We start from the raw sequence: 23,811 nt of genomic DNA, 5'->3' as shown, positions 1-23,811 counted from the left end.
AAATACACACTATAACGGTCGCGAGCGTTAGTTACCTCTGAGATCGGACATGTTGATGTTAGCCAAGAATACCTTTAATGCGACAAAGGCAACATTATCAACACCTCACTGACTGCGTGAACGATGTCGCGTAACAGGGCTACAAGAAGCTGGTTGAGATATTGCAGTCACAAGAAGACTGCGCTCCGGACCGTGACATGGCGCTGCCGAGAGGGAAGACCATCACGTTCGGGACACAACTCTGGCGCATCGTACTGCGTCTGTAGCAGCAATCTGAGCAGCAGTTGGCACCGCGGTGACACAATGAACTGTTACAGATCGTTACTTCAAGGACAGCTCAGGGCCAGACGCCCTATAGCGTGCATTCCACTGACCCCAAATCACCGCCATTAACGACTTATGGTGTAAAGCGAGGGCTCATTGGAAGGCGTGGAGTTCTGTTGTGTTTTCTGATGTGCCTTGGTGCCGGTGATGATTGTGTGTTGCCTAGGAGGATGTCAGTTAAAAGTCTGAAACCAACCTGTCTACGTGCTCAGACTGAACGTCCACGTCCACTGAACGTGATTTCATATGAGAGCAGGAGCACTCTCCTGATCATCCCACGCACCCTGAATGCAAAACTGTACGTCAGTCTGGTGATTTGCCCTGTCGTGCTGCCATTCATGAGCAGTGTGCACGGGAGTGTTTTACAACGGCTTAACGCTCGCCCCCATACCGTTGTTGTAACCCAGCATGCTCTACAGACTGTCGACATGTTGTCTTGGCCTGATCGATCACCATATTGTCTCCAATCGATCACATATGGAACATTATCGGGCGACAACTTCAGCGTTCAGAAATGGCTCTGAGCACTATGGGACTTAACATCTGAGTCATCAGTCCCGTAGACTTAGAACTACTTAAACCTAACTAACCTAACGACATCACACACATCCAAGCCCGAGGCAGGATTCGAACCTGCGACCGTAGCGGCAGCGCAGTTCCGCACTGAAGCGCCTAGAACCGCTCGGCCACAACGACCGGCTAACTCCAGCGTCATCCACAAACAGAATTAACCGTCCCTGTATTGACCGACGAAGTGCAGTAATCCGATAAACTGTTCCTGTGCAACACAATGTATGCACGTTTGCTGGCTTGCATTCAACATTCTGGCGGCTACATCGGTTAATAATGCAGCAGCATGTCACATTTGCAATGGCTTTTTTTCGCGCTTACATTAAGTTGTGATCTTCCGTAGACGAATGTATTCCCAAAATTTCGTTACTCTACTTTAATTATCTTTTGGTGTTTCGATTTTTTTCCCGTCAGTGTATATACAGAACAGCATAATAGTTAAATGCAGTTCTGTGTATTTTTTATCTTTTTCGTGAATGTTAGTATTTTATGTATTTGAAAGGTACAATGTTGATGTACACGTATATTTGGACTGAATCATAAACAAATGCGTCTGAAAGATGCTGTGATCATGTGAAAGAAAACGTTTGTTTTAAATGTAAGCTATACGGCCAATCCTTGTCGCAACTGAACTTATTTGCAGAAAAAGACGATAAACAAATCTATACAACGACAGGCTCTGCTCCATCAGAAACTATTGTGAATTGCATTTTCACTGCCAACGACTTAGGTGTTTGCATAAAATACAAACATGTAGGTAATTTTCTTCATAGACAAGGACATTCGAGAGTCAATACAGGCCATAGTGTACCACACGAATTATGACAATTACTTAGACACGTAAATATACATACCGAAGTTCGGACTGTCAACAATGCCCCCCCCCCGCCCCGCCCCCTCCCCCCCCCCCCCCATCAGCCAAAACCTTTAGCTAAAAACTGTGTCGCCAGAATCACTATAAAAAGTTCACCACGTGAGACAAAGGAAATTTTCTAAATCCGAATCACCATCACACTACGTCTCTCCGCTTTCCTCTGCTGCAGGTAGAATTCCCAACTTCTCTCTTCGTGCTGGTTACTCTATAGTCACAATCGTTACCCGCCCGCAACAGACAAACTCCGAGTGCCAGCATTGCCCCTCCACCCATCCGTCTCCAACCCACCCCCTCATGCTTGTCCACTCGTTTTCCGGGTCTATCTTTTGATTGGTTGTCTCACCAAAATAAATAAATCCGAACTGTCATCGATCACCCACCTCCTGAGCTACCTCACACTGCCTCTCTATAGAGTCTTTCAGGTGAATTTCCGATATATCCGTCGACCGGAAGCCACAAATACTACCTTACAAAAGCAGAGAAACACTTTGTAGCGCAGAATCCACATCCTTTTGGTGTTCACAAAATAATAACCCCTGATTTCCCGGAGCCGTTATGGTTCCATAACTACGCCAGGCATCGCATACGCCTCGTAGCAAATGTTGTTACGGACGGTTTTACTTCGCTGTGCCGGCGTTTCCTAGACAATCGTTCCGGAGCTAGTAGGTAAGCTTGCTTCCAGCTTTACTATATCGCTGCACAATATACACCTGTTTCACTGGGGAGCTGTAGCCAAGGGGACGTTAATTCACCCTTTGACAGAGGTGTGAACGCTGTTCGTACCAGGTTCCCCTAACCGCATTTAACCGAAGACTGTCAGACAGTCAAAATTCCGTTTAAGATTTCCCCTGCATAAATCATCACAAAAGCTTTGCAAGACTACAGCGAGTCTAAGTTCATATGGAAAAGCGTATACTGTTTATGATCCTAAAATGGTTTTACTTGCAACACCGAGGTTGATGGTAGCACTATCTGTCTTGAAACTACTTTCCTATCGAGAAAACAATCGTTCACCCATGCTAAAAAGCCTAATTATTCCTCACAGGATACTACTTACTGTTATTTTCGCTGTCTCTTCCGTTCACAAAGGCAAGGATGTTTCGAAGTACAAAATAAATACATAACGGTGACAGCCAAAAGTCGCCAACTGAAGAGTGGAAATGGGAAAACCTGACATTTCTCAGGAGAAATAAAAGTCGATGTATCCTTGATCGTATGCAAGTGATACGTATCCAAAAAGACTGAGGAAGTTTTTTTGTTAACACAGAACTATTTAGCTCGAGGCATCACTACAAAAAATAATGGGACAAATTAGAAAATAAGTACTTTATTAAGAACGTTGTAACGATTGGTTTTAGGTGCCAATAAGAAAGCTTTTACAAGTTGATTCTTGCGAAGAAAAAAGTAACAACCAGCCATTATTAATAATATTATCTTCCCTGGACCCTCCAGCTATAAACTTTGGATCCACTATCAAGATATGTCAAATCAACATTGAAGGCACAAGTAAACCAAAATGCGGAGTCTTACAGAACATTTTAGCAAAATATAACATCGATGTTGTCGTTGTTCGGGAAATGTATACCGATAATGAACATCAAATGAATAAGCTAGAAAATATTCCTGGCTTTGAATTACTAGGAGCAAAGTACCACCGTGATTATGGAGTGGCAACATACGTACGATTGTCAATGAAGAATGCACATCTTTGCTCTGTATCTGATCTCAATGAGATCCGCGAAGCTACAGTAAAAATAGGAGAAATAACAGTAATTAATGTGTCTCTCTTGGCCTCTATAGGTTATCCCAGTATCACAACACTCCGCCAAATTTCTCGGAGATTTTAACGGCCACCGTACTCAACTAAAGTATGAGGAAAGTGATGAAAATGGTGAGCTTATATTTCGTGTTTGATGGAAAGGATAAAGGAACATTCGTATCGGCAGCCAGTGGACAGAAGTACAATCTCGATCTGTGCTTTGTAACAACTAATGAAAATAAATTACCTCTCCGAAGTCAGAGGTTCATATTAAAAGACTTCCCACACAGCCAACAACGTCCAATCTTAATTGAATCAGGGAATAATATCCCACTTATGTATTTAATCCTTTCCGTGACCTAAATGGAACTTCAGAAAGTAAAGTGGGAGCATTTGCTAAAAATATGGCTGAATTCCCCAAAAGCAAAAATAAACTATGTGAGGCTTGTTGGAGCTATGTTAAGTGTAGCAAAGAAGGCAATACCTAGGGGCTACCAGAAGTAATATATTCCAGGTTGGAATGAAACTACTGTGAAACATTATGATGCATTTCTAAAAACCTCAGTACAGCCAGACGCATTATGTGCACAGACACTGTTGAGTCAATCAATTTTCAAACATAAAGTAGAAGACCATGTTCATTACTAAGCAAGTTAGCTGGAAACAAAGTTAAAGTAAGAAACAACTCGTATATCAGCTAATAGGACTGTCCACATCAAATGCACGAAGGGATAAAGTTCTTGTGAGACATAAGACGCAAACTTATGTCGCTCAAAAACAATATTAATGAACAATCTCACTTCTCTAGAACTTTCTCCATATATGAAATGTCTGCTGCTCGTAACACTTTAAAACCCGCAAAGGCACTGGGAAGCGTCAGAATCCACCTCGAACTCCTTCCGTGTATTGGTATCTACGCAAAAAGATGGCTGGCGGATATCTTCTCTGACATTATGACATCTGTTTCAGTCCCATAAAAAATGAAGCAATCGAAGAACATAGCAATACTCAAGCCCGGCAAGGCATCAGAGCAGCCTAAGAATTAACGCCCAATTGTACCAGATTGCAGCAATCAGTCATCATTTTTAAATTTTATTATGCAGATCTAGATTTCGGCTAGAAGCTAGTCATTCTCAATGCACTATTATTTTCGCTCAAAGCATGTAAGTCTCTGTTGATCGTGCTTCACCCACAGTTCACTCAATTGGTAGTATTCAATGTTAATTCGAAGGACATTTGCAGTAACTACAGAAAAAGACACTAGCTACCCAAATGTATTGAATAATGGCTTACCACAGGGATACGTCTTTGCTCATCTCTTGTTTTATATACATGTATACAAAAGAAATCCTAACTCCTGACGTAGACGTCTTAAGCCATTATTTCCTTAAATGGAGGCTACAGCCAAATTCAAATAAAACAGAAGTTTCATGATTTCATCTGTCCAATAGACTGGCACACAGAGCCTTCGATGTCTGTTTTGAAGGAGACTAACTTCATCATAATATGCATCCAAAATACCTAGGGATCACTCTAGATATGACTCTTCCTATAAAGAAGCACTTGACACGAACATCTGCTAAGCTCAAAGCCAGAAACAACATTCCCCAAAAGCTCTGTGACTCTCGTTCGGGATCGACAGCAGACTCTCCCCGGGTACCAGCATTCTGTTTGGTATACTGAGCAGCAGAGTACTGTGCGCCTCTCTGGCTTAACACTCCACACGAATAAAAGATAGACGTACAACTTAACGAAACCACACACATTTTTAGTGGGTCAGTACGATCTACTCCCAAATGCTGGCTACCTGTCTTGAGCTACGCTCCACCTCCTGATATCAGACGGAAGAGATGGGTACTACGTGAATACCGGAAGAGTGCTAATAAAACCGACATTCCAATAATGGACGACGTATTTTCTGCGGAGCGAAAAAGACTAAGATCAAGGTAACCCCATCTCATCAGCGTCAGGACTCTCACGGAAACTGAATCGAGAGCCGTCTATGAATGGAAACGCTGCTGACAACAAAACTGTTCCCTAAACGCCTGAAGCTGCGTTGCATCCAAGAGAAACCCCCTAGATTCGCCCAGCCTCGGGCAATTCTGAGTACCTTGAACTGTAAGGAGGCTGTTTAGGTTTTTTTATTGGTAACGCCACCTCTGTATGAAAATCACTGGCTGTAACTACCAATATTCTTCAAAACGTCGACTGACTCTGCTGTGGGTTTACTCTGTTGTGGCCCATTACCTGTCTGCATGTCGAGTCAGCACTGTCTTTCCGTTGGAAGGACAACACTACTTCTTCAAGACTGCATGGAAATCCACTACTTCTGTGTGCATTTTCTTTTACTGCTCAGACTTTGAGAAAAACTCTGCATTTTTACTGTGATGAACAATCTGGACTGTGTTTATGGACTGTGAGAAATTTTTAGCTTTTGACCAACATTGTATCAATAAGTGTGTGCATTTGATTTCTTTGTTATTGTAATTATGAAAATTTTTTTTCAAATCTGTATTGGCCACTGCCCAATCCAATTTGTAAAATTTTTTGTGGGGAGCATGGGGCCTATGTAAGTAGGCTGTTTAGGTTTTTTTATTGGTAACGCCACCTCTGTATGAAAATCACTGGCTGTGCTGTGTGCAGTCTGTGGCTGCTTTGCATTGTTGTAATACTCGCCATTGTAGTGTTAGGCAGCTGGCTGTGAACAGCGCGTAGCATTGCGCAGTTGGAGGTGAGCCGCCAGCAGTGGTGGATGTGGGGAGAGAGATGGCGGAGTTTTGAAATTTGTCATGAACTGCTATATTTATATATGATGATATTAAGGTAAATACATTGTTTGTCCTCTATCAACATCTTTCATTTGCTAACTATGCATATGAGTAGTTAGTGCCTTCAGTAGTTAGAATCTTTTATTTAGCTGGCAGTAGTGGCGCTCGCTGTATTGCAGTAGCTTGAGCAGCGAAGATTTTTGTGAGGTAAGTGATTTGTGAAAGGTAGAGTTTAATGTTAGTCAGGGCCATTCTTTTGTAGGGAATTTTGAAAGTCAGATTGCGTTGCGCTAACAAAATATTGTGTGTCAGTTTAAGCACAGTCGTGTATAATTGTTCAAAGGGGACGTTTCAGAACCGCATCTGAATGCACCACGGACAATGTGCAGACACTCTCCACAAGTGGAGCAAATCTTCATCAGCATCGTGTGACTGAGGTGCGGAACGACACACAGTTGCTCACGTTTTATCGACATGTCCCCTCGTGCATCCAGGAGTCCTTCGAAGATATCCTCATAGCGACGAGTGATGCTACAAAATACATGAAAGACCTTTATCTCCATGTACAGCTGTTATAATTTGTGTTGTTTTGTGCTGGAGGGGTGTTAAAGCGTAGTAGTTTTGTAAGCTTTGTACTTGTATTGCCATACGATACGTAAACAAGTTTTCATGAAGCACAACAGCCAGCCCTCCTCGTTCCGAAGGTAACAAATTTCTCCAAGTACTCTCCGAGTTCTCGGACGTGATTGGCGACGGTGCCCTCTCGTCAGCTTATGTACGTGCCGTGAAGTGTGATATTTCAAAGTGATCTGATCTTGAAACTTATCTTACATCCTAACTATACATTTCCGGTCATGTTTTTCTTATCAAAACTTCATCAGCTAAGTTCCCTCTACAATCCTCAGAAAACTGTATTAGAAATTTTGAATGACCCTGTATAAACGTGACAGCTCTTCGAAGATGAACCTGTCAATACGAAACCGGTAACGGCTCTGTTTTGTAAATAAGTAGCATTATTAGCAGTTTCCTTCTTTGCAGCGCATAAAATCGTCCTTTGCACACAGCCAAGGTGTCAAAACCGTCAGTTTTCGACAAAATAGCAAGAATAAAGTTTTTGTTCCAAATACTATTAGTGCTGAAGCACTAATTTTTATTTGTGATAATATAAGGACAGATATACAGCATTGTGTTTTTAACTGTTAGTACTATAGATTGGCGACTCCACGGAGTGCTGTGTGCACAACGACCATATATGTTAAATTAAAAGGAAGGTCAGCGTTGGCCGGTATCGAGTTATCAATAAGCAAATCTGAGAAGCCATCACAATCAATAGCTTCTCAGTTTTGGTTATTGATAACTTGATAACAGTGTCTGAGTTTAATTTGTACAGCACTGAAGATGATCACTATGTGATCGAAAATCGATTCTGCCATCAATAAAACATCAATATTACGGCCAACGCTGACCTTCCTTTTAATGTTAGTACTATAGTTAGCAAAAAGTATTTCCCATATATTTTAAATTTTGAAGCTCCAGAGGGAAGCACAGCATGGCATACAGACCATGTGTCGTCTACTAACGCATGTTTGAAAGACTTTCTCCACGGTTGAGCACTTGTATCGAGTTTAGGGACATGCAACAGAGTACCAAGAACACAATAGCACTGGCAGCGTGCTGTGAAAAACTAGTACATTTCCATATTCAATCTTCAATTGGCTGATGTCGGCCCATACCCGGTAATTTTTATTAATTTTTAAACACAGCCGAAGCGACATAGATGACGCAGAGATAAGTAATTTTATAAAAGACACATGGGGCCGCAACTGCCGGAAACACCCCAAAGGTGGATGACGAGTGTTGAACATGTGACCTCACGACATGACGTATCTCGTCCGATTCATCGTATTCTTTTATTATCACTACCGCTAGCACTACCATATCGCATTAGATAATAAAACAAACATGGTTTGAACAGGCCTTGAAGACCCAACGGCACCGACCGGCTGCCGTGCCATCCTCAGCCCTCAGGCGTCGACGGATGTTGTTTGGAGGGGCATGTGGTCAGCACTGCTCTCCCGGCCGTTATGTCTTCGTGACGGGTGCCACCACTGTCCGATCTTGTAGCTCCTCAATTGGCCTCACAAGGGCTGAGAGAACCCTGCTTGCCAACAGCACTCGGCAGACGCAGACGGTGACCCATCCAAGTACTATCAAAGCCGACAGCGCTTAACTTCGTAGTTATGACGGGAGCCGGTGTTACCGCTACGATCACGGGGAATAATGCAAGAACGAAAAAGGATACCCTGGTTGAGAGATGTATTACATTGCCCACTACCGGCGAGGGAGGAACGACAAGCCCAACTGCTGCACTTGTGGTAAGGTATCTAGTGATGTCACATGTTCAACATTTGTCATCAATTTATGGAGTACTTTCCGACATCTGCGCCACCCCCCCTCCCCCCCCCCCCCCCCCCCCACCACCCCATGTGCTTTATACACTACTGGCCATTAAATTTGCTACACCACGAAGATGACGAGCTACAGACGCGAAATTTAACCGATAGGAAGAAGATGTTGTGATATGCAAATGACTAGCTTTTGAGAACATTCACACAAGGTTGACGCCGGTGGCGACACCTACAACGTGCTGACATGAGAAAAGTTTCCAACCGATTTCTCATTCACAAACAGCAGCTCACCGGCGTTGCCTGGTGAAACGTTGTTGTGATGCCTCATGTAAGGAGGAGAAATGGGTACCATCACGTTTCCGACTTTGACAAAGGTCGGATTGTAGCCTATCGCGATTGCGGTTTTTAGTATCGCGACATTGCTGCTCGCGTTGGTCGAGATCCAATGACTGTTGGCAGAATATGGAATCGATGGGTTCAGGAGGGTAATACGGAACGCCGTGCTGGATCCCAACGGCCTCGTATCACTAGCAGTCGAGATGACAGGCATCTTATCCGCATGGCTGTAACGGATCGTGCAGCCACGTCTCGATCCCTGAGTCAACAGATGGGGACGTTTGCAAGACAACAACCATCTGCACGAACAGTTCGATGACGTTTGCAGCAGCATGGACTATCAGCTCAGAGACCATGGCTGCGGTTACCCCTGACACTGCATCACAGACATGAGCGCCTGCGATGGTGTACTCAACGACGAACCTGGGTGCACGAATGGCCAAACGTCATTTTTTCGGATGAATTCAGGTTCTGTTTACAGCATCATGATGGTCGCATCTGTGTTTGGCGACATCGCGGTGAACGCACATTTAAAGCGTGTATTCGTCATCGCCATACTGGCGTATCACCCAGCGTGAAGTTATGGGGTGCCATTGGTTACACGTCTCGGTCACCCCTTGTTCCCATTGACGGCACTTTGAACAGTGGACGTTACATTTCAGATGTGTTACGACCCGTGGCTCTACCCTTCATTCGATCCCTGCGAAACCCTACATTTCAGCAGGATAATGCACGGTCGCATGGTGCAGGTCCTGTACGGGCCTTTCTGGATACAGAAAATGTTCGGCTGCTACCCTGGCCAGCACATTCTCCAGATCTGTCACCAATTGAAGATATCTGGTCAATGGTGGCCGAGCAACTGGCTCGTCACAATACGCCAGTCACTACACTTGATGAACTGTGGTATCGTGTTGAAGTTGCATGTGCAGCTGTACCTGTACAAGACATCCAAGCTCTGTTTGACTCAATGCTCAGGCGTACCAAGGCCGTTATTACGGCAAGAGGTGGTTGTTCTGAGTACTGATTTCTCAGGATCTATGCACCCGAATTGCGTGAAAATGTAATCACATTTCAGTTCTAGTATAATATACTTGTCCAATGAATACACGTTTATCATCTGCATTTTTTCTTGGTGTAGCAATTTAGTGGCCAGTAGTGTATTAGTTATCTAATCGGCATCTACTCTATTTCGTGGGTTTTGAAACGTTAGCAAGAACCACCCTCTAAACTTACTTCATTTTCTTACAGAGATTTGAGGAAAAGCTTTCCTGTGCCAACTGCGACAGCTGGCTGGCCTTGGTGGATGGAGCTGCACTGTCTGCCCTATATTAAGGCTACAGTTAGCGCATCAAAAATGGCTCAAATGGCTCAAATGGCTCTGAGCACTATGGGACTTAACTTCTGAGGTCATCAGTCCCCTAGCGCTTAGAACTACTTAAACATAACTAACCTAAGGACATCACACACAACCATGCCCGAAGCAGGATCCGAACCTGCGACCGTAGCGGTCGCGCGGTTCCAGACTGTAGCGCCTAGAACCGTCGGCCACCCCGGCATCATATCAGCAAAAAGCATCACTCACCCGTATCATACGCATGGCGGCGACGATCTCCACGCGGCTCTTGGGCCGCGGTACATCCATGGTCCCAATGTACTGCAACACAAGGAGAAATCAGTCAGTGAAACGTTGATCACATCTCCGTTTTCGGCATCACATGCCTACAAAGATAGCACAACCAAGTGAGGACTATGCTGACACCAATACCATTTCCAAATCAGCGAAATAATGGAAAAAATGGTTAAATGTGAAATTTGCTTTTTTGCGTGGTAAGCAATAAAAGTACAGTGCGTACAAAATAACTCGGCCCGTAGCTGTGCAGACACCAGGGTAGGGGACGGGAAAAACAGTAGTAGTTGGGGCTCTGGTGTCAGCTGCAGCAGAGCGAATCGTAGGTGCATTTCGACAGCTGAATGCCATGCAGAAACGTGTATAACTTGTAAGCTACAGCTAGCGAATCTGCAAACCGTTGCATTAAACGTTAGTTCAGTACCACCAGCAACTAGACAAAAATAAACATTCAGAGTCAACAGTTCCTCGCGAAAGTAACGAAAAAGAAATATACACATAAATAGAGGACCAGCCAAAGAAAAGCAAGGTCGAAAGTGCACTTCCGGAAGCAAATCTCGTAAAACAAAAAAGGCGTACAATTTTGGCATGCTGGACAACGTAGCTTACTACAACGATGACAACTCAAGAAAAGCACATGTGTCTCTTGCTAATTATGTGGCAGTCCTCCGATAACCCGTTCGGCAATATTATCAATAATTAAAATTTTCTTCGAGGTTTCAAGAAATAACTGTAACCAGTCACCTTTCGCTATGCTTCAGTTTTCATTTATCATGACCTGTTTGGAATGGCTTTGCGACTCATCAGACGGTACACACTTAATGTATTTGGGAGCATTTCTTTTTTTAATTTGTGGTAAGATCTTATGGGACCAAACTGCTTAAGTAATCGGTCCCTAAGCTTACACACTACTCAAACTAACTTAAAATAACTTAGGCTATGGACAACATACACACCCATGCCGGAGGGAGGACTCGAACCTTCGACGGGGAGAGTCGCGCGACCGTGACAAGATTGGCAGCATTGCTATGGCAAGACAGAAAATCGGAACAAATAGTACTGAATGTGACATTAATTACAGTTGTTAGAATCGCTGGGTTTATTCCTGGTGCACATATTACTCTGGAAAATATAATTTATGTTTTCCAGTCGGTGTAGTCTATAGCACAACACTAACTTTGTCACAGGCAGCAACTCTCATGTGCTTTCCAGCATGTAAACACACCAAAGAGCCTGACTAAAGAGGTAATGTTCAAAGAATTAATGTATATCGGTTTATATTACATTCGCTATAATGACAGTAGCACGCATTCGTTATTTCAAAATTGACACGTGTTTGCAAGAACTCAGGATATTATTTCACCTACAATCATAGTATTGAAATTACGTTTAACGTGTTTAGTTTTGCTTAATACTCTTTGATTATTGAACTAAAAACCAGAGCTTCGTATGTAGCTGGCTTCAGCTAATGATAATGTTATGTATGAGGGTGGCGGCATAGGGAGGACGGGTTTGTGTGCGTAAAATGAGAGAGATTTTCTTCTTCTTCCACATCTGTCGGAAGCAGTGAAGCCTTACGAAGTACTTGTAGCTAATTATTTCCTCTTCCTTTACTTTGTTTATTAAGTGATAGGAACAGCTAGCGGTTCCTGCAATCTTCTCAAGAACAATCTTTAATGAGATTTCTGCTTTCTCGTTTGCCTCCTCCCTTACAAATTTCATGGCACTGCGTGTAAACACATAAGCCTGATTACGGAGAACTTCCCCTGCAGTTAAGCTGTGTGATGGCTGTGGCGCCACGCTGTGTAGTGGAGAGACAGCAACGAGAACGTTCGAAGTGTGTAGGTTGATTGGAGGAACAACGGCATGCAATTACTCAGTGCTCACGTCGAGGAAGCATATCTGTGCTGGTACCACGTTATTTTGTGTGAGCTGTACAGACGGCAAGGCACGGTAAATTATGTTTGTAAGAAGTTCTAGTGGAACAGGAAAGGTTGTTAGCAAGTTGTACTGTTTGCACTGCCCTCTGAGACCGAGCCAGTGTTCCCTGCACAGCGGTCGCAGCATTTGCTCTGAATGCCTTATGTCAATAACTAGAAATTAAATAAAAATATGACGTGGACTGTGTCACGCCTAGTGTTTCTATCTCATCGTTCCTCCTGCAACCTTCTACATATTTGAGAAACAGCATTTCTGGTGTTACCAATTGTGTAAAACTTATTTATTCGTCACTGCTAACACTGAATAACGTAACGACGATTTGGGAATTACATTTATTTTAATCCTATCGTTGACGGTACTCCCCTTACTGTCGAAGTGTAGTCTAAGTTGTACTTTTTTCTCTTTTTTGCATACTTGTACATTAACTGCGATCGTGTTGAGCTTCTAAGGTGCAGAGGAACCCGCCTGTTATATCCTAGCCAGTAATGCCACCCGAGCCCGCTGCCAAAAGGTTGGCAGCATCAAAGTCCGGACGCCGTCCGCATAAGCAGCGCCAGCGAGACAGAAAATCGCCGCAAGTCTGCGCGCGCCACCGCTGGCTTCTGGTTTCTTAAGCGCTGGAGTCGCGAGCGCTAGGACAGTTCTGTATTCGCCGCTCAGTTGTATACTCGCCACCGAGTTGTGTACTTGCTAGTCAGTTGTGTGTTCATCGCAGCAGAGTTGTTGTTTGTCGTCAGCCGACGTTGACCTAGCCGCTCCGACTCGAACTAGACAGATTTCTGTAGACACGGAGTTCACTACTGTGTTTCTGTATCTTCGTTAATAAAGATAAGTACCGACTTTTATTTAATCAGAGTGTTTGGGTTTTCATCTTTCTGTTCACTGTTCCAGCGGACCGGTCGGCCCGCTATTAAAAGTGTGGCGGTGACTTCGTAAGCCGTTTCTACAGCGAATTGTTTGTCGCTACGAACGCCGCCACAAAACCGCCAAACATAGATACAAGAGAGAAACAGCCGAAAAGTCACATTTAGTGCGACTTGTATACCAGAGAACAAAATCCAGGTGTGGTTCAATGTGGTTTATACGCAATATGCCGTTTAATCCGAGAATTTTTTATGTGAATCCTTCCGTGTGGATTTGAATTTCAAGCGATCTTATTAAACCCGAGGAAACAGCTAAAATGCGAATAATAATTTTAAATGCGTAGGCAATTCAATAAACAATTCCATTTACCCGCATTACCCAGTTGTAACTTTCTTGGATCCTGACAGAATTATAAGCAGTACAATCGATTGTGAGTTTTCAGTTGCTTCGATACTGAAAGACTAATAGATCTAGATATATATTCTCTCCAAGCATTTCCAATTGAACGTATCATATGGTAGACATACAATTTCTATAGTTCGCAAACGTTACAATGTCAAAGATCAGTTGTTGAGAAGATCTCATTTCTGAGAAGCAATTATATGGTGTAATATACGAATATTGCTACCAAAGGCGTCAACTGGGGCGCTTTTTTCACAATGTACCACACCAACTGTCGCCGGTGATAGCAACAGCTACCTATTTTAGTTGTACACCTTGTTGTTTTGTGGTCTTCAATCTGAAGAGTAGTTTGACGTAGCTCCCTGCTCTATCTTGTCCACACCTCTTCATCTCTGGATAACTTACTACTACAACCTACATCCATTTGAAACTGCTTACTGTGTTCATGTCTTGGTATTCTTTTACAATTTTTAGCCGCCGCACTTCCTTCTGTTATGAACTTAACGATCCTTGACACCTCAGACCGTGTTCCATCATTCGATTCCCCCCTTTAATCACGTTATGCTAAATTTGTTTTTTCTGCATTGATTCAGCACCTCTTCATTAATTATTTAACCTACCCATCTAATATTCAGTACTCTTCTGCAGCACAGTATTTCGAAAGCTTCTACTCTCTTCTTGTCTAGACTCTTTGTCATCCACGCCCCATGCTAGCTCTAGCTTGTGTGAACTATTTATAATCCATGCCTCATGCTAGCACTAAAATTCCTCACTGAGGAACGCTATTTTTGCTTTGCCAATCAGCGGTATTTACTTGCTGTTCGAAATCCTTTGCCGTCTCCAGAAGAATTACATCATTGGTAAGCATTAAAGCTTTTATATACTCTACCTGAACGTTATGTCCCTTTCCATAATTCCAGCCGCGCGGTGTAGTCGCGCGGTCTTAGGCGCCTTGCACGGTTCGCGCAGCTCCCCCTGTCGGAGGTTCGAGTCGTCCCTGGGGCATGGGTGTGCGTGTTGTCCTTAGCGTAAGTTAAAGTTAGATGAAGTAGTGTGTAAGTCTAGGGACCGATGAGCTCAGCAGTTTGGTTCCATTGGAACTTACCACAAAGTTCCAAAAGTTCCTTAATTCCTGGTTTCTTTTGTACATTTGCGTCTACATCTATGTGATTACTCTGCTGCTCACAATAAAGTGCCTGGCAGAGAGTTCAATGAACCACCTTCAAGCTGTCTCTCTACCGTTCCACTCTCGAACGGCGCGCGGGAAAAACGAGCACTTCAGTTACTCTGTGCGAGCTCTGATTTATTTTATCGTGAGATCATTTTTCCCTACGTAGGTGGGTGCCAACAGAATGTTTTCGCAATCGGAGGAGAAAACTGGTGATTGAAATTTCATGAGAAGATCCTGTCGCAACGAAAAACGCATTTGTTTTAATGATTGCGACGCCTGATTCACATGTCATGTATGTGACACTATCTACCCTGTTTCGTTATAATTACTGGTTGCTTGATGCTTAATTCGGCCGGAATGGGTCGTAAGAGTTAGTAAAACGTGATCTAGATTGTTTCGTTCATTATGATGCTTTTCTTTAATAGGTATAATACGTATAAGTAAATATATCCTTTCATTATGTGAGGTTTGATTAGACTGCCTCTGATTTATTATTGCCACGAGATTTTTGCATTCTAACAAGTAAGGTGGTGAAAGAGGAGTGTGAGCCGCACGTGTTGTGCAGAGCGTCGGACAGAGGCGACCACAGACAAAGCTAAATGAGGCGAGAGAGGGCCGAGAATTGAATTAGTAGCCCGAATAATGGGCGGCACGATTAGCCGAGAGCGGTGGTCAGGGGGGAGTTCTGGCCCGCCCTCATTAGCAGCTGTCTGGGCGCCTGCCACCGCGACAAGGGAGCGAGGTGGGGGGGGGGGGGGAGGGGGTGAAGGGACAGAGGGACAGGTGCCGCTGTCCAACACCAGCCCAGCTGCCGCCAACGGAGGGGTCGTGGCGCAAATCTAAAGGGAGGAATGCTAAGTGCTCAACGTCCCGTAGAGATTCAGAGCACTTGCTCGTATAAGAAAAAACTGCTGTCTTCTATTCTTTTAAGGGGAACCATCCCGTTATTCATCTCTACGTTCCTTGCGTAAGCGCAACATATCTAATATAGAGTGTCGGAATGTGTACACGACCATCCACTCCTCCTGAATAAAAGTCCACTGACTTGTTGTTCAAATGTGCGTGAAATCTTATGGGACACACCATTTATTTCAGAAGATTGTTGAACATTTCACTTAACAAAGCGCTTTTTTTCCGAGACTTACTCAATTATTCTTTAAATTTCTCTGCATTTCGTATTACTGAAATTTTGTAGAGTCTAGCTTGAATTTGTTACCATTCCAAAATTCCACTTCACATCGCAAACTTTTTTTTTTCCAAACACAATGTGTTAAAGTAATTGTATGTGTATAATTGATTTTTTTTTGTGTGATGTATTGTTGGAAACAGCGTTGTGACTACGTTGCTTTTTGCGCACTTACCTGAGAGATAATAGTATCGCTATCTTGGTAGGTAATATTAATGAAAATAGTATGCATGATTCTAAGTGACTGTAAGTAGTATATATACAATGAAGTATTCGTTCAATTAAGATAACTTTACTCAGATCTCTATAACTAAACATTTCGATGGTTACTTTTGCACTTAAAAATTATTGATACGAGAGGTTGAAATTGAACTCTCAGTCGTTAAGCAGTACATGCTACACTGAAGAGCCAAAGAAACTGGTACACGTGCCTAATATCGTTTAGGGTCCCCGCGCGGAAGTGACGCAACACGACGTGAGATGGACTCGACTAATGTTTGAAGTAGTGCTGGAGGGAACTGCCGCCATGAATCCTGCAGGGCTGTCCATAAATTCGTAAGAGTATGAGGGGGTGCAGCTCTCTTCTGAACAGCACGATGCAAGGCATCCCAGATATGCTCAATAATGTTCATTTCTGGGGACTTTGGTGGCCAGCAGACATATTTAAACTGAGGAGAGTGTACCTGGAGCTACTCTGTAGATATTCTGGACGTGTGGGCTGTGGCACTGTCCTGCTGGAATTGCCCATATCCTTCGGAATGCACAATGGGCATGAATGGATGCAGGTAATCAGACGGGATGCTTACGTACGTGTCACCTGTCAGAGTCGTATCCAGACGTATCAGGGGCTACATAACACTCCCATTGCACACGCCGCACACCGTTACAGAGCCCCCAACACTTTTTACAGTCCCCTGCTGACATGCACGGTCCGTGGATTCATAAGGTTGTCTCCATACCCGTACACGTCCAACCACTTGATAAAATTTGAAGCGAGTCTCGTCCGAACAGGCAACGTGTTTTCAGTCGGTGTTGACGGGCCCAGGCGAAGGGTAAAGCTTACTGTCGTGCAATCATCAAGGGTACGCTAGTGGGCCTTCGGCTCCGAAAGCCCATATTGATGATGATACCACCACGTTCAAACTCACTTAAATAGTGATAACCTGCCATTGTAACAGCAGTAACCGATCTTACAACTGCGTCAGACACTTGTTGCCTTGCATAGGAATTACCGACCGCAGCGCCGTTTTCTGCCTGTTTACATGTCGCTGTATTTGAGTACGCATGCCTACACCAGTTTCTTCGGCGCTTCAGTGTATAACATTTGAATATTGAAAATTAAAAGCAGATGATGCATTGCATTTTCACACACCTAGCGGAGGAAAACGCCAGTTTGCAGTGCCATGTGCAACAGGACGACATTCTTGACATGTTATGAGATTGCTGACACCCTCTGGAGAATTCAATCCTCATCGTAGGGCTGCAGGCCCATTGAACGTAATCTGATACCTGTGGATTGAGTTGTGACCGCAAATTTTGCCCTGGTATACTGGGTGGAGCCACTAAGGACCATTGGAAAGCATTCGAGAAAACTTGAATGTGATCTGATGCAGGAAAAGATGTTTATCATTTTTCATCCCTCCTTTTTCGCGTCCTCCTGTGACATCTGCATGGAGTGTGCGACACCGACATGTGAGTGAATAAAATCTCTCTGTTCGGCACTAATCTCCTTGCGCTAGAGGTGAAAAAAATTTCCGTTGATGAAAATTTCCGCTTATAATCGACTAGATGAAAATAGCGTTTTTCTTGCAAACTGTCGCCCGTTTGTATTTCACGTAATTTAAAACTATATAAAATAGTAGTACTACAGATAACGCACTTAATTTCGTAGCTTGTTTCACACGGTTACCGTGCGCATCGGCGTGGTGGTAGAGGCTCCTTCAGTGCCTATGCGGAAACCGAGTAACGGAACACTTTACCGACTTTGACGCTTGTTACTAATAAGCCTCTACTTAAACATAGATGATGTTGTTGTAATGATGTGTCATCAAGATGCTGCCACCGACGGAAGTCTGTTGAAAATTACCTTAGGACTGACGCTTCGGTAGGAACACGCGGATGCTCACAGCTAACTTGCCACGATGCACACAAAATACACACATTATCTCACATTTCACTGAGCTTGTTCATACTCGCAGACTATTCGATGTACAAAGATGAAACGTTAATCAGTGACTTGTAAAAGAACTGCACTACGCCTTCCTCTCAGTTTTATTTGCTAGCATTAATTTTCAGAACGATGTATGGAAATCTTACAAAAGTGCGTCTTCTGACGACATCAAATTTTGAACATGCGTATCTCTGAAACGAGATAATTTGTGTTAAATGTGGCGCATGGGCTGCGGTCGTGCGTGAAACAATACTCGGCCTCCCGTTTAGTTTTATTGAAAGAAACATATACTAGGTTAGTAGTTAAAGTTGACCGATCAGAAAACATAATATCGGCTTGGAAGAATGAAGATAGTGATAACAAGATACACTACGTCAGTATTTGCAACATTGGTAACTGAAGAAAACATGAAATTCCAAAATTGCTAAAAAAGCAATTTACTGGATAAATGGTTTCAACAGAGCTATGCTATCATCATCAGATCTAATGCTCTTGAACTTTTACATAAGATCTGATGCTGAAAGTATCATTCAATAAAGTGCTTTTTTTTAGCGATTTTGTGCTTTCGAGTTTTTATTAGTTGCCATACATTGCGGATCGCCCCCAGATAGACTGTCAAGAATTGCAACAATTATAACACAAGCACTGAAAGAATGTCTCTGTTTGTGTGTGTGTGTGTGTGTGTGTGTGTGTGTGTCTGTGTGTGTGTGTGTGTGTGTGTGTGTGTGTGTGTGTGTGTGTATGTGTGAGTGTGTGTGTGGTTAAGACTGAGTTCCTGAGATGAACTCAGCTGTTGATAACAGCTTTCTTATTAACAGCCAAATTCTGCAAATAAATAATTTTGCTATGCAGCTACTTTATCGCGCGTACGAGACATTCAGCTGAATGTAGATGTGCATCTTTTGTTATGACAATGAGGAAACTCTATTGTTATTACTCTCGTCGAATCACATGCTTGATGTAAAATTATCACTGTTGTTACTTATTGATACTTTAATTCCTATAATGAATTTTTAAAAAATAGTTTCATTCTATACTCGTATGGAAAAGTTAACGACGAAAGTAACTTTTGCATGATGTATCGATTAAATTTGGACCATACGTAGAAAGAACTGCCACAGTACAGCACAGCAGGTAACTGAAAAGAAATTAAAAAATACGTAACGAGACGATCAGAAATAACACTTTTGTTCAAAGACAATAATTACACATGAGTATTATCGATTTATGATCGTCCGCTAGACATAACGAAAGGCGGGGCATCGTTGTTAGTAAGGTGTATGATAGCCACGGACAGCAATACATGCTCTGCAACGTGTTTCCCTGCTGGTCACATAGTTAGTAGGGAGTCATTGTGGTACAGCGTTCCACTTTTTTACAACGCGGGTGACAACTGCTGCATGGTCGGTGGTGTGTGTACCCGCGCTACAGTACGTCTGCCCACGGCATTCCACACGATTACGATGGGATTTATGTCGTGGAAACGGGTAGGGTAGCCCACTCGCTGAATATCCTTTCCTTCCGAGAGCTCCTGCACCTGGGCTGTTTGATGCGCTCGCGCCTTGTCATCCTTAGAAATGAAGTCAAGGGTGAATGCACCCCCGAAAAATATCACTTGAGGAACAGCGTGACTGGTGTGTACGAGGGGCGTTTGAAAAGTGCGTGCTAAGTCCGAGAGATGGCACCATCGGGACGTAACGAGGTCATGTTTAGTTAGTAGCATAGTAGCATCTTCGGAAAGAACGTACACCAAGTTTCAGCCATATTGGTCTATTTCTTTGTGTTTCGCACTCGTGTGAATCAAGGAAGTCGAGTGATTGTCAAAAAATAGACGAAAAAGAATTTCGTGTGGTGATTAAATGTTAGTTTATGAGATGCAAAACGCCTCTGGAGACTAAACAGAAGCTTGATAAACATTACGGTGACTCTGCACATTCGATTTGAACAGCTTATAAGTGGTTTCAAAATTTTCGGAGTGGCCATATGCGCACAAGTGATGCTGATTCTGGATACCCTGTGGAGGTTACGACTCCAGAAATCATTGATAAAATCCATGATATGGTGATGGATTAGAGAAGAGTTAAGGTGCATGAGATTGCTAGTGCTGTGGGCATCTCGAATAAACGGGTACATAATATTTTGCATAAATATTTGGACATGAAAAAGCTATCCGCAATATGGGTTCTGCGATTGCTCATGCTTGACCAAAAACGGAATTGTTTGAAGTGTTTCAAAGATTGTTTGCAACTGTTCAGGAAGAATCCGCAGGACTTTAGGCGTCTTTTCGTCACTGTGGATGAAACATGGATACATTACTATACTCCTGAGACCAAAGAACAATCTAAACATTGGGTTACCCAGGGAGAATATGCACCAAAAAAGGCGAAGACCATTCCTTCGGCCGGAAAGGTTATGGCGACTATCTTTTGGGATTCGCAAGGGATAATCCTCATCGACTACCTGGAAAAGGGTAAAACTATTACAGGTGCATATTGTTCATCGTTATTGGACCGTTTGGAAACCGAGCTGCAAGAAAAACGCCGGCGATTGGACCGCAAAAAAGTCCTTTTCCATCACTACAACGCACCAGCACACACCTCAGCAGTTGTGGTCGCAAAATTAATGGAAACAGGATTCCAACTCGTTTCACATCCCCCCCCCCCCCCCCCCCCCCCCCTATTCACCGAGCGAGGTGGCGCAGTGCTTAGACACTGGACTCGCATTCGGGAGGACGACGGTTCAATCCCGCGTCCGGCCATCCTGATTTAGGTTTTCCGTGATTTCCCTAAATCACTCCAGGCAAATGCCGGGATGGTTCCTCTGAAAGGGCACGGCTGCCTTCCTTCCACATCCTTCCCTAAACCGATGAGACCGATGACCACGCTGTCTGGTCTCCTTCCCCAAACAAACAACCAACCACCCCCCTATTCTCCAGTCTTGGCCCCCTCTGACCACTATTTGTTCCCCGATTTGAAGAAATGGTTGGCGGGACAAAGATGTTACTCCAATGAGGGGGTGATTGCAGCATCTAATAGCTATTTTGCTGACTTGGAAAATTCCTATTATTCGGAAGGGATCAACAAATTAGAACAGCACTGGACGAAGTGTATAAGTCTAAAAGGAGACTATGTCGAAAAATAAAAAATGTTTACCCTAAACACTCACATACAAAACTATCCTTTCCCACACCATAGCATTTGGACCACCAATGATGTTCGAAATTGTTCCTGGGTACAACACGCGTTTCCACCTATCGCTAGATGAAGATGCGTCCTGAAACACTGCTCTTGTTGAATCTGCTCTCATCCGAGAAGAGCAAGCGACCACAGTCCTTATCGGTCCAGGTCCTATGCTCTTGGCACCATCGCAAACGTTGCCGCCAATGTGGGGTTGTCAAGGGAATACAATGTATTGGTCGTCGGGCAAAGAGGTCATCCTCATGCAGTTGCCATGCCACTGTGGAGCTTGCGATTGGGCGCCTTTGTTAGCGGACAGCTTTTTCCAAAACTGCTCTGTAACATAATGAATAACTCAATATTAAATTTGAACTACTAACTCAATTCAAATTACTAGCGACACATGAAAGTTCGGACGCATCTGAAAGATCACCAGTGAATGAGAATCTAGGAAGTACTTCTCAGTTTCATTTATGAACTGTGATAAATAAGTGTAACGGTTTTCTGTAAGCTGGGTCCACTGGACGACTGTGGGAGAGTGAAGACAGCAGGAGCACAACTACATGCGAGTCGTGAAACAGTTCTTCGCTGAAAGGCAGAGCCCCGGGCCAGCTGCAGTTCCACACCGAACGGACTGATGCTGTCAGCGGCGGTATTCCAAGTTCCGATAACAGCTTCGCAGAGAGCTGGAGTGGCATTCGGCAGGCTGTAAAATTCCATTGTGAGAAGCGGCGGAATGGAATGCTTTCTAAAACGATAGAGATCTGCAATGGGATGGGAAGCAAGCTGCACTCAGAGTGAGAAGAATGTGTTGGACTCAAAGGAGGCCAGCAGTGGCCGACGTTTAAATTTCGTGAGGAATTTCTGGATTGGCTCACCAAAAGTATTTTGGGAGTGGGGATGAAGGCTCGCGTACGTACAGCCGCTGTCCTGAAACGCAACGTGAAATCACTCGCACAGGGAGAGAGAATTTCTGCTTTTTTATCCACTCTAGACAGAGAAGTGTGTATTACTTGTTAATCAAGGCAGATCTTTTAGGAGAAGGGAGAGAACTTTCGGTGTTGGAGCTTTCGTTGGTTGGAACTCGGAAGGTCTACAGTGACTGTGTAGTGAGAATCCGTTGCTGCAGAACCATTCAGATTTTGAGAAAAGGAGAAAAGACAGACCTCACCTTAGATCTTTAGAAGGGAAGCTTCTTCGTCTTAGATCTTCAGAGAGGAACTTCTTCGTCTTACATGTCCAGAGGAGGCACTTCTTCGTTTTGGACTGTCACATGGCGACGTGCCTTCATATTAGAGCTTCAGAAAGGGAGGACATTGTTCTAGAGCTAATCATTGGTGCCAGGGCTCAACTTAGAAAGCTTTGTCAGCACCTGAGTTTTAAGACGATGGTTAGCATGAGCTGCATTTGAGTGCATCATGAGGAGGGGGGGCGGGGCGAAGTCTTTTGCTTCAAGTTAGAGTTTTCCTGATCTGAATTAAGTCACTCATTTAGTTCGAATAAAAATGCGCTTAGGCAAGGGGTTGGTGCTTAGACGGTATGTACTTTTATGGGTCTTTTCTTAAATCTGTTGACCGCTTCAGCAATTATCGGTGAGTTTCAAAAATGGTTCAAATGGCTCTGAGCACTATGGGACTCAACTGCTGAGGTCATTAGTCCCCTAGAACTTAGAACTAGTTAAACCTAACTAACCTAAGGACATCACAAACATCCATGCCCGAGGCAGGATTCGAACCAGCGACCGTAGCGGTCCTGCGGTTCCAGACTGCAGCGCCTTTAACCGCACGGCCACTTCGGCCGGCCATCGGTGAGTTTATGTGGACATAATTGTATCGCTTCATTTCCAATCTCGCCCACCTGTGCCAAGGTATTATCGTGTAGCTTTTATAAATCAACTTTACTTGTTGTTCTGCTCAGTGATTGGAATCAAGTTAATGCTTATTAATAACAAACAAAAACAGATTCTCGACACCCACTGAATGGACACGTCACTCAGGCTCGGAGGCTTAAGTCTAGAAATAGCTTTATTGCAAGAACCAAGATCCTTGACGGTTCACAGGAAGATAATAGAGTCCGTAAATGGGAGAATGAACAAACCGCACTGCAGATAATACCAAAAGAGCAAATGGCACCTGGAAACAAACTTCCTTACACAGTGTGGAGAACACTAAATAGGCTGAGGGCTGGTGTACCCAGATGCAAAACTAATCTGTGCAAGTGGGGACTGCTGACTAA

General features: G+C 43.7%; 1 protein-coding gene across 1 annotated transcript in view; it reads right to left on the bottom strand.

Annotated features, from left to right (window-relative positions):
* LOC124613449 (carboxyl-terminal PDZ ligand of neuronal nitric oxide synthase protein-like) overlaps nucleotides 1–23,811 on the bottom strand; it is a 970,717-nt gene that overhangs the window by 422,098 nt on the left and 524,808 nt on the right. The window contains exon 2 of the mRNA XM_047142152.1: nucleotides 10,622–10,693. Within this exon, the coding sequence (XP_046998108.1) occupies nucleotides 10,622–10,693 (72 nt within the window). The remainder of the gene's footprint in view (nucleotides 1–10,621; nucleotides 10,694–23,811) is intronic.

The sequence above is a fragment of the Schistocerca americana genome, chromosome 4, assembly GCF_021461395.2.
Source record: "Schistocerca americana isolate TAMUIC-IGC-003095 chromosome 4, iqSchAmer2.1, whole genome shotgun sequence".
Taxonomy (NCBI): domain Eukaryota; kingdom Metazoa; phylum Arthropoda; class Insecta; order Orthoptera; family Acrididae; genus Schistocerca; species Schistocerca americana.
Note: the sequence above shows the minus strand (reverse complement) of the source record. Positions and strands in the feature narration are given on the sequence as shown.